Source organism: Mustela erminea, chromosome 18 (assembly GCF_009829155.1).
Source record: "Mustela erminea isolate mMusErm1 chromosome 18, mMusErm1.Pri, whole genome shotgun sequence".
NCBI classification, from domain to species: Eukaryota; Metazoa; Chordata; class Mammalia; order Carnivora; family Mustelidae; genus Mustela; species Mustela erminea.
This window is the reverse complement of record NC_045631.1, coordinates 16692594-16705947: the sequence shown is the minus strand read 5'-3', so window position 1 is coordinate 16705947 and position 13354 is coordinate 16692594. Positions and strand designations below refer to the sequence as shown.

At 53.0% G+C, this 13354-nt stretch overlaps 1 protein-coding gene across 2 annotated transcripts; it reads left to right on the top strand.

Moving 5' to 3' along the window:
* The first annotated feature begins 1215 nt into the window (after positions 1-1215).
* SERPINF1 (serpin family F member 1) lies at positions 1216-12853 on the top strand. 2 transcript variants are annotated; one of them, XM_032320014.1, is made up of 9 exons: positions 1216-1333; positions 4137-4215; positions 5290-5380; positions 7566-7764; positions 8356-8511; positions 9132-9335; positions 10471-10613; positions 11796-12006; positions 12466-12853. In XM_032320014.1, the coding sequence occupies exons 3-9, from the start codon at positions 5297-5299 to the stop codon at positions 12723-12725; spliced, it is 1257 nt and encodes a 418-aa protein (XP_032175905.1). In that variant the 5' UTR covers positions 1216-1333; positions 4137-4215; positions 5290-5296; the 3' UTR covers positions 12726-12853. The 2 variants fall into 2 exon arrangements, with proteins under 2 accessions (XP_032175905.1, XP_032175906.1); XM_032320015.1 differs by lacking the exon at positions 4137-4215.
* The last annotated feature ends 501 nt before the right edge of the window (positions 12854-13354 follow it).

Below are 13354 nucleotides of genomic sequence, written 5' to 3'. Positions count from 1 at the left end.
AGAGGTAGAAAGAGAAGCAGACTCCTGACCTGGGGATCATTACCTGAGCCGAAGAGAGTCACTTCACCGACTCAGCTCCCTTGGTGCCCCCCGCCCACATTACTATTTTATTTTATTTTTTATTTTTTATCTTATTTATTTATTTTTTTTAAGATTTTGTTTATTTATTTGACAGACAGAGATCACAAGTAGGCAGAGAGGCAGGCAGAGAGATAGAGAGAGGAGGAAGCAGGCTCCCTACCGTGCAGAGAGTCCGACGCGGAACTCGATCCCAGGACCCCGAGATCATGACCTGAGCCGAAGGCAGCGGCTTAATCCACTGAGCCACCCAGGCGCCCCTATTTTTTATTTTTTTAAAGATTTTATTTATTAATAAAAAAGATTTTATTTATTTATTTGACAGACAGAGATCACAAGGAGGCAGAGAGGCAGGCAGAGAGAGGGGGAAGCAGGCTCCCCACCGAGCAGAGAGCCCGATGTGGGGCTCCATCCTAGGACCCTGGGATCACAACCTGAGCAGAAGGCAGAGGCTTTAACCCACTGAGCCACCCAACACATCAGTATTTTAGATTCCCAACCACGATGCAAGGTCCTAAGCATCCCAGGTGAGTGGGGCCAAGGTGTTGTCCTGAAGGTGACCTGTACAGTGCCCAGGCTGTGCCAGGCACACACTCGGCCTCCACTCAGGACCAATGGTTAAAGCACAGCTCAGTTCTTCCTCTGGTCAGATATTTTACCCACTGCCCTTTCTGATCTTCAGAGATCACAGAATTCCAGGGCTGAAAAAGCAAAGAGACATCCCAATTCCATCTCTTCCCTTCCTTTTTCAGCCAAGGAAAGCCACGAGAATTGTCTTCTCCAACTCCCAGTTAGAGTCAGAGCCAAGGACCAGGAAAATCTAGAGTCCCAGCACAGCAGTGGGGTTTGCTCTGGTCTGGCCTGCTTTCCAGGCTTCCTCCAGAGGACTGTTCCTCAGCCCTGTCTCCCACCCAAGTGGGCCAGGGTGCCCTCTGGGGGTGGGACCTCAGGCAGGAGGCAGGCCAGGGCCCTGGAGGAAGGTCTGCCGTGTGTGTGTGTGTGTGTGTGTGTGTGTGTGTGTGTGTGTGTGTTGGGGGTGTGGGGTGGAAGGGCAGCAGTGGGTAAAAGTTAACATCAGGCAATGATGCAATCACAGAATCTGAATTGAGTGCAGGTCGCTTTAAGAAAGGAGTAGCTGTAATCTGAAGCTTGCTGGGCTCTGGACTGGGAGGCGCTGCAAAAGCTCTGGGTGTTTGCTGGAGCCCCTCAGTGTGCAGACAGACCTAGGCCGGTGGCAACTGCGGCACACCCACAGGTAAAGCAGCTCCCCCTCCGGTGTGAGAGCATCAGGGCAAAACTGGAGAGGGTCCCCTGGGCTGGGGGAGGCAGGAGGACTCCAAGGATCAGCAAAGAGGGATGCAAGGGAGAGGAGGTGGGGGGACAGTGGCCCCTGCTGCTTGGGCCCCGGGGTGAGAGGATGAGAGAGGGCAGAGGGAGTTGGGGCTCAAAGGCCCAGGGCCCACTTTCCCCCAAGCCCCACTGGGAGGAGAGGCTGGGAAGACTTTTGAATGAAGTGGGTGGGTAGCCATGGGGAGGGCTGTGGTGGGAAGGGGCAGAGGACATAGCTGCAGGCTAGTTCTGAGCAGCACCTCAGAGGGGCTCTGTGGCCCCCGTGCCCCCTCCCCCAAGGAAGGAGGTTGCCCCTGAGCTGGGCTTCCCTGGGGCAGTTGGGAGGCAGCCTGCTCCCCTCGCCCAGTCCAGCCTTGGCTTGGGCTCAGCTCCCTGCTTCTTTTTCAAGTTCAGCTGGTGCTGATTTCCAAGCCAAGCCACTACTAGCCTGTTGAGTCCTGCAGAAGACTGGAAGGGAGGACACCTGGGCCCTTTGACCCAGCACCCACCTCTTCTCTTTGGCCAAATTAGTTGCCAATGAACACTGGGAGATCTATGGGCTTTGGCCGTTGGCAAACAATGACTGCTATTTAGTGCAGCCTGTGTGGGGGGTTTGGGGGCCTGTGGCCCGTGCTGGAGAGGATGGCTGCCCGCACTCTTTCTGCTCCTGGGGGTAAGCCACAGCAAGGGGAGGGTCTGGGCCCCAGAAAAGCCACAGGCTTCGCAGAAACCCCATCATCGTCTGGCCCAGGCCCGTCCACCAGAAGTACAGCCCCTGGGCTGAGGGTGGGAGGCCAAGGGGGCCAGGGAGATCTGCTTCTAGGGCCGGTCCTCCTGGGGTGTGCAGAGCGAAACTCATGGGTTCCCCTGGCCTCACTCACTCAGGTTCCAAGACTCGAGAAGGAACGCTGCCTGGGGACTGGCAGGGTCGCCAAGGTAGTGGGCCTGGAGGGCACGCCCGGGTCCGCCCTTCGAAAGCCAGGAGGGAGGGCGGTGTCCTTCCCTGCACTGCCCAGGAGGTCCACTGCCATGTGGCTTTAGGCTGTGTGGTGCTGGAAGGAGGAGGAGGAGGGATGGTGTTTGTCTCACAACTGGATTTAATCTGAAACACATGTATTGGCTCAAGTTTACCCGCCCAGCTGGAAGGCAAGATCACAAAATCCCAGTGTCTCCTGATTTTGGTAAATGCGGCAGAAAGGAAAGCCTGACTTTGGCCCAGCAGAGAGAATATCTACCTCCTCCCCATGCCCTCCCACTCCTAGTGGGACCGGAGTCTGGCTTAGATACTGCCCTTTGGACGGATGGCATGAGTGTCCCTGTGTCCCTGGCCAGGCGGCGGCTGCCTGCCCTCAGGCCACAGAACAATCACCTTGGACAGGGCATCGAGTGGGTTCAGAGGGACCCCTAACCCCATGTAGATTCTGACTCTCTGCCCTCCCAGGGCCCTTTTGGGGGGCTCTCCATAATCACTCCTCTTCCTCCATCCTTAGGGTGGGGAGGTGGAGGATTCAGAGGCTATGAAAATACTACCTGTCCCAGCGACTGGCTGTGGGCCAGTTGGGGACGCATGTGCTTTTCATGGCCAGGGTCCCTCATCTTATTTTTAGTCCTCAGTCCCTCAACATGGGGACCATGATCCCACAACCTGGGGCTTGCACTGACTCTGTGAGGACTCCTCCAAGCGCATTTGAACTGTGAACTTGGTTTTCATTTTTTTTTTTTAAAGATTTTATTTATTTATTTGACAGACAGAGATCACAAGTAGGCAGAGAGGCAGGCAGAGAGAGAGAGGAAGGGAAGCAGGCTCCCTGCTAAGCAGAGAGCCCGATGCAGGGCTTGATCTCAGGACCCTGGGATCATGACCTGAGCTGAAGGCAGAGGCTTTAACCCACTGAGCCACCCAGGTGCCCCATGAACTTGGTTTTCTTAAACACTATGCCAGGCTGAGCCCCGTGTCCCTCCTGTCTCAGCTCCCTACCGGGGCCAGAGGTGCTAGGGGTAATAGCATTTCCTATACCCTTGCCGCCTAGAAATCTCAGGGAATTTTGTGGTCTCTGATACACCAGGCTGCTGGGGCTCAGGCAAGAAGACTCCTCCTAGCTCTGGGGTGCGGCTGGGAGGGCGGAGAGAGCAGTTGTGAGACTGTCTGGTGTTCCGGGTCTCTAGCTGGTATCAAAGAAATCTTGTCCTCGTGGCTCAAGGGGAGGTTCTCTCTGAGCTCCAGGGGCAGCTGGGCAGGAGAGCAGCTGGGTGAGGACTTGGGGTCTGTGGGACTCGCTCTGGGACACAAGCTCCAGATCAGGGTTTGAGAAGAAAACTGGGCTACTTCCCACTTGCAGTCCAGCCACAGACTGAGCAAACTCTGAAAGGTGGTCCCTTCTTTCATTGCCTTTCATCTCTCCAGTGTTGTCCAGTGGATTATCTGGCTTGATTCTAAGGACTTCCACCAAAAATCACACATCCCAATCCCAACTTTCCTATTTGCTCTGAGAAGTCAGAAAAGTATGCATGTTGCACGTGTGGGAGGGTATTGATGGGCATAGAAATGATGACCGTGAACGTGCCGGAGAGCCTTGGCCAGTGTGTCCGTGCGTGTGCATAGGGCAGGTGAGGGTCAGGGAACACAGATGTTATAAATTGGTGACCTGGCAATAGGGGTGGTGGTGGGGGCGAGACAGGGACCAACCGAAGGTCCTAGTTACTGAGATCTTGTCCCACTTTTTAAACAGAAGGTCCCTTGGAAGATCCTATCTGCGGGACCTCCCAGCTGCCTTCATCCCCTCGCACCCCACATCCTAACTCCAAGGGGTGAGTTCATGGACATGGCAAGTGCAGGAGGCTGAGGAATGGTGGCAGACATAGAGCCCTGAACTCTACCTCCAGATTTCCCTTTTCCCTTGTGGTTCAGGGGCTAGAGGGAACTGGTTGGAAGAGGCCGCTGCTGGGGATGTGAAGGGTCCTGGGATTGTTTAACCTGAAGGAAAGAAAGCTCCGAGGGTTTAAGAGCTATTTTTGAGCTAGTAGGGGGCAGAGGATCTGGCTCCCTAGGAGAGAAGGGGTGCCCTGGGGTTCCAGGTGTAGGGAGACACATTTTTAGCTCTAGGATCACTGCAAAGCTCACCTACCTTTGTGCTGTTCATTTCTTTGGAGACGTGACCTGATTTATTGCTCATATCAAGAACTATCTGGTTTCCATTTTGCAAGAGAAGATGCTGTGAGTTCTCAAGAGAGCTATTAAGACACAGAATTGAGATTTGAACCCAGGCTCTCGGCCCCTAGACCCAGTGCTCCTTAGCAGGAGAGTAAGAACTCTCCATAGAGAACTATCTCTGAAGGGAATGAGTCCCTTATGAGGCCACAGGTTCTAGACCAGAGTAATTCAAGGACAGGGTCTGAGAACTTCCTGGGGATGGCGAGGAGCTGGAACAGATGCCTCCCTTCTCTGTGTTCTGTAATTCTACCTATGGGAACTAGATTCTGTCCCATTCTGACATTACCCCAAATTCTGTACCATGAGCTGGTCCTGTGTCTCCAGAGAAGAGCCGTGCTTTGCATTTCTGCTAGGCCAAAGCCACACAGAGGAGCCCACTGCTGGTTCTCCATGTCCCCAGAGTCCATGACCCTGGGGCTTGAGGCCCCCAGATCTCCTGACACACACAGGGGGACAAAAGCACAGACTCATCCTGGGGCTGTAGGCCATGAGGCAGGTGGAGGGGTGGCAAGGCACTCAGAGGGAGGGACCGTCAAGTTGAAGGTCTGCTTCCAGCCTGGGGAGGTTGGAGGTAAGGTGCCTCATCCTGGCAAGCTCCTGCGCCCCACTCAGGGTGGCTGGCGGAGCAGGCGGTGGGTGAGGGGGACAGCCCACTCCCTCTTTTCTTGCAGGCTCAGGATGCAGGCCCTCGTGCTTCTCCTCTGGACTGGAGCCCTCCTCGCGCACAGCAGCTGCCAGGACAGCGCGGGCAGCCCCCAGGAGGTCAGCGGGGTTGGTGCCAGGCGAGGTGTGGGCAATCCCCACCCCTCCTTAGCAGGCAGCAAGGGGGATGGGGCAGACATCCCGGTTCCAGGCCAGACTCTGGCCTTCCTGTGTAGATAAGGCCTGGATTTCTCCTTCCGCAAAACAGACAGAAAACATCTCACCTTGCCTTTCGGGGTAACACAGCGGAGACAGAAATAAGATCCCAAAAGGTGAAAAGTGAAGGCAGTCTAGCAAGCCCGGAGGTATCCCTTTCAGTGAAGACCTTTTCTCACTACCTTGGGGCACTCGTGGGTCTCACTGACAGGATGGTGGTCCTGGATATTTGTTCCGATAGCAACCAGAGTGCAGTGGAGATGTAAGCGTGCAGAAAGGTCCCTTTGCTGTCCGGAGGAAGCACGGTCAGACTGTGGAGACAGATGCTGAGAATCTCAGGCTAAGGGGCAGTGAGGGCCCAGGGCACCCGGGGCTACTGGCTGGAGTCCTGGACGTGGTCGAGAGTTCTGGCTCTGCCTCTCACTTCTTAGCTTTGTTACTGTAGACAAGTCACTTTGAAATGAGTCCGTTTCTTCCTCCCTCCCTCCCTCCCTTCTTTCCTTCCTTCCTTTCCTCCTTTCTTCTTTTTAAATTTCTTTTTTAAAGAGTTTATTTGTTTATATTTCAGAAGAGAAACAGTAAAAGAGGGAACACAAGCAGGGGGAGTGGGAGAGGGAGAAGCAGGCTTCCTGCTGAGCAGCGAGCCCAATGTGGGGCTTGATGCCAGGACTCTTGAGACCATGACGAGAGCTGAGCACAGATGCTCAACAACTGAGCCACCCAGGTGCCCCCCGAGTCTCTTTCTTATCTGTAAAATGGGATTAAAAATACCTATCCAGGGGGACTTGGGTTAGGTTCAGTAGGTTAAGTCTCTTCCTTTGGCTTAGGTCTTGGGGTCCTGGGATCAAGTCCCCGCATGGGCTCCCTGTTCTCCCTCTGGCTCTTCCCCTGTTTGAGTGCGCATGTGCGCTCGCCTTCTCTCTCTCAAATAAATACTCTTAAAGAAAAAAAAGATTTTATTTATTTATTTGATAGACAGAGATCCCAAGTAGGCAGAGAGGCAGGCAGAGAGAGAGGAGGAAGCAGGCTCCCTGCTGAGCACAGAGCCTGATGTGGGGCTCGATCCCAGGACCCTGGGATCATGTCCTGGGCCAAAAGCAGAGGATCTGACCCACTGAGCCACCCAGGCATCCCACAAATAAATAATCTTTAAAGAGAAACCAAAAGTACCCTTGCAGGGCTCTCATGGCCAGTCACTTACTTTTTACCTACTGAATACCTGCTCTGTAGGGGCTGGGGCGGGGCAGAAATATAAAGAACTCAGATCTTGCCTTCAAGGAACTCAGTCTTTTGAGGTATCAAATAGATCAACAAGCAGGAAATGAAGTGACTCCAGTGAAGAGAACCAGCACAGTCTGGCACATGGTAGGTGGTTAATATGTAAGTGGGAGCTGATCCCCTAAAAAGTTCAGGAAACCAAAACGGGCCTTCAGCTTGGGGTGATTAGGGAAAAGTTGTGGAGGAGATGCTATGCGATCAGAGGCCATGAAAGATGGGACTGGGGTTGGGGGAATCACAGGAGGGTCCAGGTAGAGAGTTGGAAGCAGTTAGCAAGGGGGACGACAGGCAGCTTGCTCTGGCCTGAGAGCAAGGTTCCTTGGAAGGGAGGGCACTCTTCTCTTTCTCTCTCTCTTTTTAAAAGGATCTTATTTATTTGTCAGAGAGAGAGGGAGAGGGTGCACAAGCAGGGGGACCAGCAGGCAGAGGGAGAAGCAGGCTCCCAGATGAGCAGAGAGCCTGCTGCAGGACTCAATCCCAGGACCCGAGATCATGACCTGAGCCGAAGACAGACAGTTAACCAAATGAGCCACCCAAGCATCCCTCCTCCCTCTTTTTAAGTATGTCACAGGCCTGAGGCTCACAGGTCACTAGTGTTTAAACCTGGTCAGCTAATTTCTATGTGGGACTGCCTGTCCCCAGCCAAGAACTCCGGCAGGATCCAGGATCACACTCTCCTTCTAACATTAGGCTACATGTAGGGTACTCAGCCAGGACATCTCTAAGGGGCCAGAAGGACAATCGCACTCAAAGCAACAAGGGTTCCCATCACACAAAGCTCATCTCTGATGGTCCTTGTACTCAAATCCAGGACGCCCCAGCTCCCGACACCACAGGGGTGCCCGTGGAAGAGGAGGACCCCTTCTTCAAGGTCCCTGTGAATAAGCTAGCAGCGGCCATCTCCAACTTTGGGTATGACCTGTACCGCGTGAGGTCCGGCCTCAGCCCAGCTGCCAACGTGCTGCTATCCCCCCTCAGTGTGGCTACCGCTCTCTCCGCGCTCTCGCTGGGTGAGTTCTCAGATGGGGACAGCCTGGGGTGCCTGGAGCGGCCTGTGGCCCCTGCAGAGAGGTTGTGAGAGAGCGGCCCACTGGGGTCCCTTTGCGTGTACCTACAACCCCCGACCCCAGCTCTGTGGAGGGTGCAGAGCACTGCTGACTTGGGGACATGGCCTCACGACCACTTACTGATGATGGGATGACTTTGACACTCCATTCTTAACACAAGCTTCTGCGTGCCACCCCCTACAAGCGGGGGTGGTCCTTGCCCTTACTTGGTCACAGCTGAGTTCCCGGTGGCGTGGGGGGGCACGGGGAGAGTCCTGAGCGGGGGGCCACCAAACTTTCTGGTAAGGGCTGTGGCCAGAGAAGCATGGGGCTTGAACCCTCCCTCCGGCCCTTGTCACTCTCTCTAGGCCTGATGGCCTTCACCTGCTGGAGGAAAATCTTGTTTTTCTTCCACTGCCTTCGAATTTCTCGCCCAGCAAGAATGCCACCAGTATGAACAGTGGAAGACCAAGAGCGTGGTGTCCCACCCCGGGAGCTGGCCTGACCTGGGCCCTGGTGGCCAGGTATTAAGTCTCCCACCCCGCTCTCTGGCAGGAGCGGAACAGCGGACAGAATCCACCATCCACCGGGCCCTGTACTATGACCTGATCAGCAACCCGGACATCCATGGCACCTATAAGGAGCTCCTTGCCGCCGTCACTACCCCCGAGAAGAACTTCAAGAGTGCTTCCCGGATCATCTTTGAAAGGAGTGGGTCACCTTGCTAGCCTGGGATGCTGGAGGAATTTGGGGATCTATGCTCTATGGTGGTGGGCGGTTTCTTTTCTTTTCTTCTCTCTCTTTTTTTTTTTTTAAGATTTTATTTATTTGAGAGAGAGAGTATGAGAGAGGGAAGGCTCAGAGGAAGAAGCAGACTTCCTGCTGAGCAGAGAGCCTGATGCAGGACCCGATCCCGGGACTCCAGGATCATGACCTGAGCCAAAGGCAGTTGCTTAACCAATGGAGCCACCCAGGCACCCGGGGTGTTTCTTTCTAAACACTAGATCATGTCTGCCCAGGCTGGGCCTGGTGCTGGTGGGCAGGAAGAGGCCCCATGAGCTCAAAAGGGATCAGAAAGAGGAAGCAAAAAATGGTGGGAGGGCCCAGGGAGTGCGGTAACCTGAAGAGAAACAGCAATGAGTGAAATTTGTTGTTCCCTGCCCAGTGCCTGGGGAAGCTGGTGGGGAGTCTGGGCAAGTCACGGGAAGTCACTAGGCAGGAAGTCAGGGCCTGCTGAGTGGTAAACCAGAACCTCAGCCTGGCACGCTCTCCCAGAGCAGATGCTGGTTGGGAGCTCAGAGCACACTTACCCCTACTCCATCTCTTCCCAGAGCTGCGGATAAAATCCAGCTTTGTCACACCACTGGAGAAGTCCTATGGCACCAGGCCCAGAATCCTGACTGGCAACCCTCGCTTGGACCTTCAGGAGGTTAACAACTGGGTGCAGGCCCAGATGAAAGGGAAAATCGCTAGGTCCACCCAGGAAATACCCAGTGGAGTCAGCATTCTCCTCCTCGGTGTGGCTCACTTCAAGGGTGAGGGCTCCACTTCTCTTTTGGCCAAGGGTGGAGGGTGGGTGTCAGAGGGGCTGGGGAAGGGGGGACGTCAGAGACGGAGCTCAGCAGGAACTGAGAGGCGAAGCCAGAGGATGATCTGGGGAAGGCACCTGCCTGAAGGCTCTGTGCTTGTCTTCTGGGCCCAGGCAAACCTGCGGTGTGTGTCTACAAAGTGTTAAGAGACCGTGCACAAAGCCTAGCAGGGAGAAGAAAGTGCTAGCACTCGGGGGCCTGTTTGGGGGTGGGCACCGTGAGATTCGTGCTGGAGTCAGATGAGGGTCAAAGCCCAGCTGGGCCTTCCCTGGCATCAAGCCCTGCACAGGCCTCACCTCTGACACGGGATGACACACTTACTTCAGAGGCTGTCTACATTGCCTCGTGTCTTCACACCAGCCGGAGCCCTGTGCCCAGGGCACAAGTATTCAGCAAACCATTAGTTCTCTCATAGCATGCTGCTGTGGTGACATGCCTGAGACTCCTCCACAGGCCATGTGAAGCTGGCCCCATTCAGAGAAGACTTGGGTGGGATTTGGGGCAACCTCTCCTTGAAATGCTTTTCTGTAACTTCTGTCTATCAGGCAGTAGCTAGTGGGACCCTGACCTTGAGAGAGGCCCTACTTGAAGCACTGATCTCCGGAAAGTGAGAGAAGCCATTACAGGCCAGCATATAAAAAGTCAACTTCAACGTAGGGAGCTTGGTTACCACCTCATTGTTTGAGCACCTGCCAGTGCCTCTGCCCCTCTGGGCTTCAGTGATTTTCCAGAGGGGTGATGTCGGGGTCCCTTGCAGCCTGATCTCCTCTGATCCTGTCCCCCAGACACCTGTGAAAGGAGACACCAGCTGACTTTTCTCCCAGGCCATCACAGAACTTGTATGATCCAGATGGTCAAATCAGTAATTCCTCCCGAGTCTCTATATGGAAGGTATTCAGATCCTTGACCTATTGTAGTCGGGCCTGCACGTTCTCAGCCAGAGCTGTTCCCTGATGTGTCAGGGCCTCTAAGATTCCTTTAGGCAGACGCCTTTAAACCATAGGCTTTGGTCTCCCAGCCCCAGTCCCAATGCCTGTCTGGTCTCCTGGGGCTCAGGGTACTCCCATTTGTTTCATTTCAGGGCAGTGGGTAACAAAGTTTGACTCCAGAAAGACTTCCCTTCAGGATTTCCACTTGGATGAGGAGAGGACCGTGAGAGTCCCCATGATGTCAGACCCCAAGGCCATCTTACGCTATGGCTTGGACTCTGATCTCAACTGCAAGGTGTGTAGGGGCTGGATGAGCGGTGGGCAGAGGGGAGGACAGAGACAGGCAGGATGGCATATAGTGAAATAGGCTGACCTTTGAGATGGGACAGCTGTCTAAATTCTGCCTGCTGTGTAGCTTTCAGCAAGTCAATAGCTTTTCTGAGCCTTTCTTCTTAAAATGAAGGATGGGTCTTGAAACTCATCCTCCTAGGGTTTGCTGTAAGGATTAACAGATAATGTGAAATGGGCCAAGACTGGGCAAATCACATGCTGGTGTTTTCTTGTCTTTTCCCCCTTCTTTCTCTGCCTCTCCTTTTTTTCTTTCTTTGGGGGGAACTTTTATTTCTAGAATTCAAAGCCAAATTAAAAAAAAAAAATGGTCACACACCCTAAATGGCTGGCATTCTAAGTCTTTCACAAACCTGACATCCTTTAATTCTAAGTCAGTAGTTCTTAAACCTTTTTCTTTGGGAATCTGACAAAATGCCTAAAACACTTGAGAGAAATGCTGTCTGTGCACACACATACATTTCTGTATATGGGTTCAGGGGCTGTTAAGACTCCTGATGTTGTCTGTCCCACAGACCTAAGGTTAAGAACCTCTGCTCCAAAGACCCATTTTATTTTATTTTTTTAAAGATTTTATTTATTGTTGAGAAAGAGAGAGAGACCATGAGCAGGGGGAGTGGGAGAGGGAGAAGCAGGCGCTCCGCTGAGCAGGGAGCCCGACACAGGACTCAATCCCAGGACCCTGGGATTGTGACCTGAGCCAAAGGCAGACATTTAAACAACTGAGCCACCCAGGTGCCCCCAAAGACCCATTTTATTACTGCTTCTGTGTTCCTATGCTCAATACCCTCTGTTCTAGTCCAGGACTCTGTAAATAACAGCTGATCAGTAACTACTGGCAGACAATCTTTGGGAGAAAATTCTTTCAGCTCATAATTTCAGTTGGTATTAGGCTAAGGTAAGAAAAGACAACAGTCTACGTTTTTTTGAAGGAACTTCAGTAAACATCTTGTAGCCAGAAGGCAATGGCCAAGAAGGACAGTTGTTAAAGAGATTAGGGGCTGGGGAAATCACGGCCAAGGAACCCCACAGCAGGAGAGGAGAAGGCAGCTTGGAGTGTGTGTGTGTCTAGCCCTGGGCTCTCCGGGTCCAAGGAACTAACCCACATGCTCCCTCCCTGTGGTTTCAGATTGCCCAGCTGCCCCTGACTGGCAGCATGAGTATCATCTTCTTCCTGCCTCTGAAAGTAACCCAGAACTTGACCATGATAGAAGAGAGCCTCACCTCTGAGTTCATTCATGACATAGACCGAGAACTGAAGACTATTCAGGCAGTCCTGACCATTCCCAAGCTGAAGCTGAGTTACGAAGGCGAAGTCACTAAGTCCCTGCAGGAGATGAGTATGTCTGCCAGACCACTCTGCTATTGGGGTGGGTGGGGTTGAGCTTTTTGAGCTTTCTGCCTTGCTAAGCAGCACTCAAGGGCTCTGTGGCTTTGTGGGGAGGCCATGGACGATTCCTTAATTCTACTAACACTGGAGGGGAGGCATGAACTGCCATTATCAGATGCATTCCTTAGTCCCTACATCTCGAAACAGAACACTGCCTCTCAAAACACAGGTCTGTTGAGCTGGTTTCTGGTCTTAACCTCACTCGCTGGTTTTTGAGTGCTCTTGGGCAAGTCACTTGAACACTATCCAGCCCAGAGGTCTACAGACCTCACTGAAGGTCCAAAGAGGGGTTCTACTCCCAGCTTGCCTGCCTCCTTGAGAATCAGGATTTAAGAACCAGGACTCTACTCTTGTGCAGGGTGCTGGGTGAAGGCCGCGTTTTAATGGAAATCTCTCTCAATTTCTGCAGAACTGCAATCCTTGTTTGATTCGCCCGACTTTAGCAAGATCACAGGCAAACCTATTAAACTTACCCAAGTGGAACATCGCTCTGGCTTCGAGTGGAACGAGGATGGGGCAGGCACCACACCCAGCCCAGGGCTCCAGCCTGCCCGCCTCACCTTTCCCCTGGACTATCACCTTAACCAACCTTTCATCTTTGTACTGAGAGACACAGACACAGGGGCCCTTCTCTTCATAGGCAAAATTCTGGACCCCAGGGGCATTTAACGGTGCAGTTTCACGTTCAAATACCCTGGAAGAACAAAACCCTCGAGGGATGGCAGATGACATATGACAGGAAGCCTGCCCCCATGTTGTTTCAGTGTATACTTTGCAATAAAGTGCTTTATCCTTAACCTTTGTTGCCCTGTTCCTCCTCCTGTTTTGAGCTCTGTTAAGTTTAATATGAAGATAAATAGCCCTTTTGAGATCTGCTGGTCCTATACTTATAGCCTGGGTCTCTCTCTAAACTCTGCAGAAAGTCACCACTTCAAAGAGTTCATAGTTATCGTCACGGTATAATGCAGGGCCAGAGTCTCTGCTGTGGAAGTGTTTATGCACTAGGGCCACTAATCTCCAAGGGGGCATCTCCTACCCCCACAATCAGTGGGGTATGCTCTTAAATAAATCAAACCTTAGGGTATTTTTTTTTTTTTAAGATTTATTTTATTTTAGAGAAAGAGAGACAGAGCACGAGCAGGAGGGGCAGAGGGAGAGACAGAATCTCAAGCAGACGTCAGGCTGAGCGTGAAGCCTGACTCGGGGCCTGATCTCACGACCCAGAGACCACGTCCTGAGCCGAAACCAAGAGTCGGCTGTTCAACCGACTGCACCACCCCAGATGCCCCCAGAACTTT

Bases quoted from the DNA above. Each gene is read 5' to 3' on its own strand.
- SERPINF1 (XM_032320015.1), top strand. From the start codon at position 5,297: ATGCAGGCCCTCGTGCTTCTCCTCTGGACTGGAGCCCTCCTCGCGCAC. The intron at 9,336-10,470 runs GTGAGGGCTCCA...GTTTCATTTCAG, and splicing joins CGGTGTGGCTCACTTCAAGG to GGCAGTGGGTAACAAAGTTT. The intron at 12,007-12,465 runs GTATGTCTGCCA...CAATTTCTGCAG, and splicing joins TAAGTCCCTGCAGGAGATGA to AACTGCAATCCTTGTTTGAT.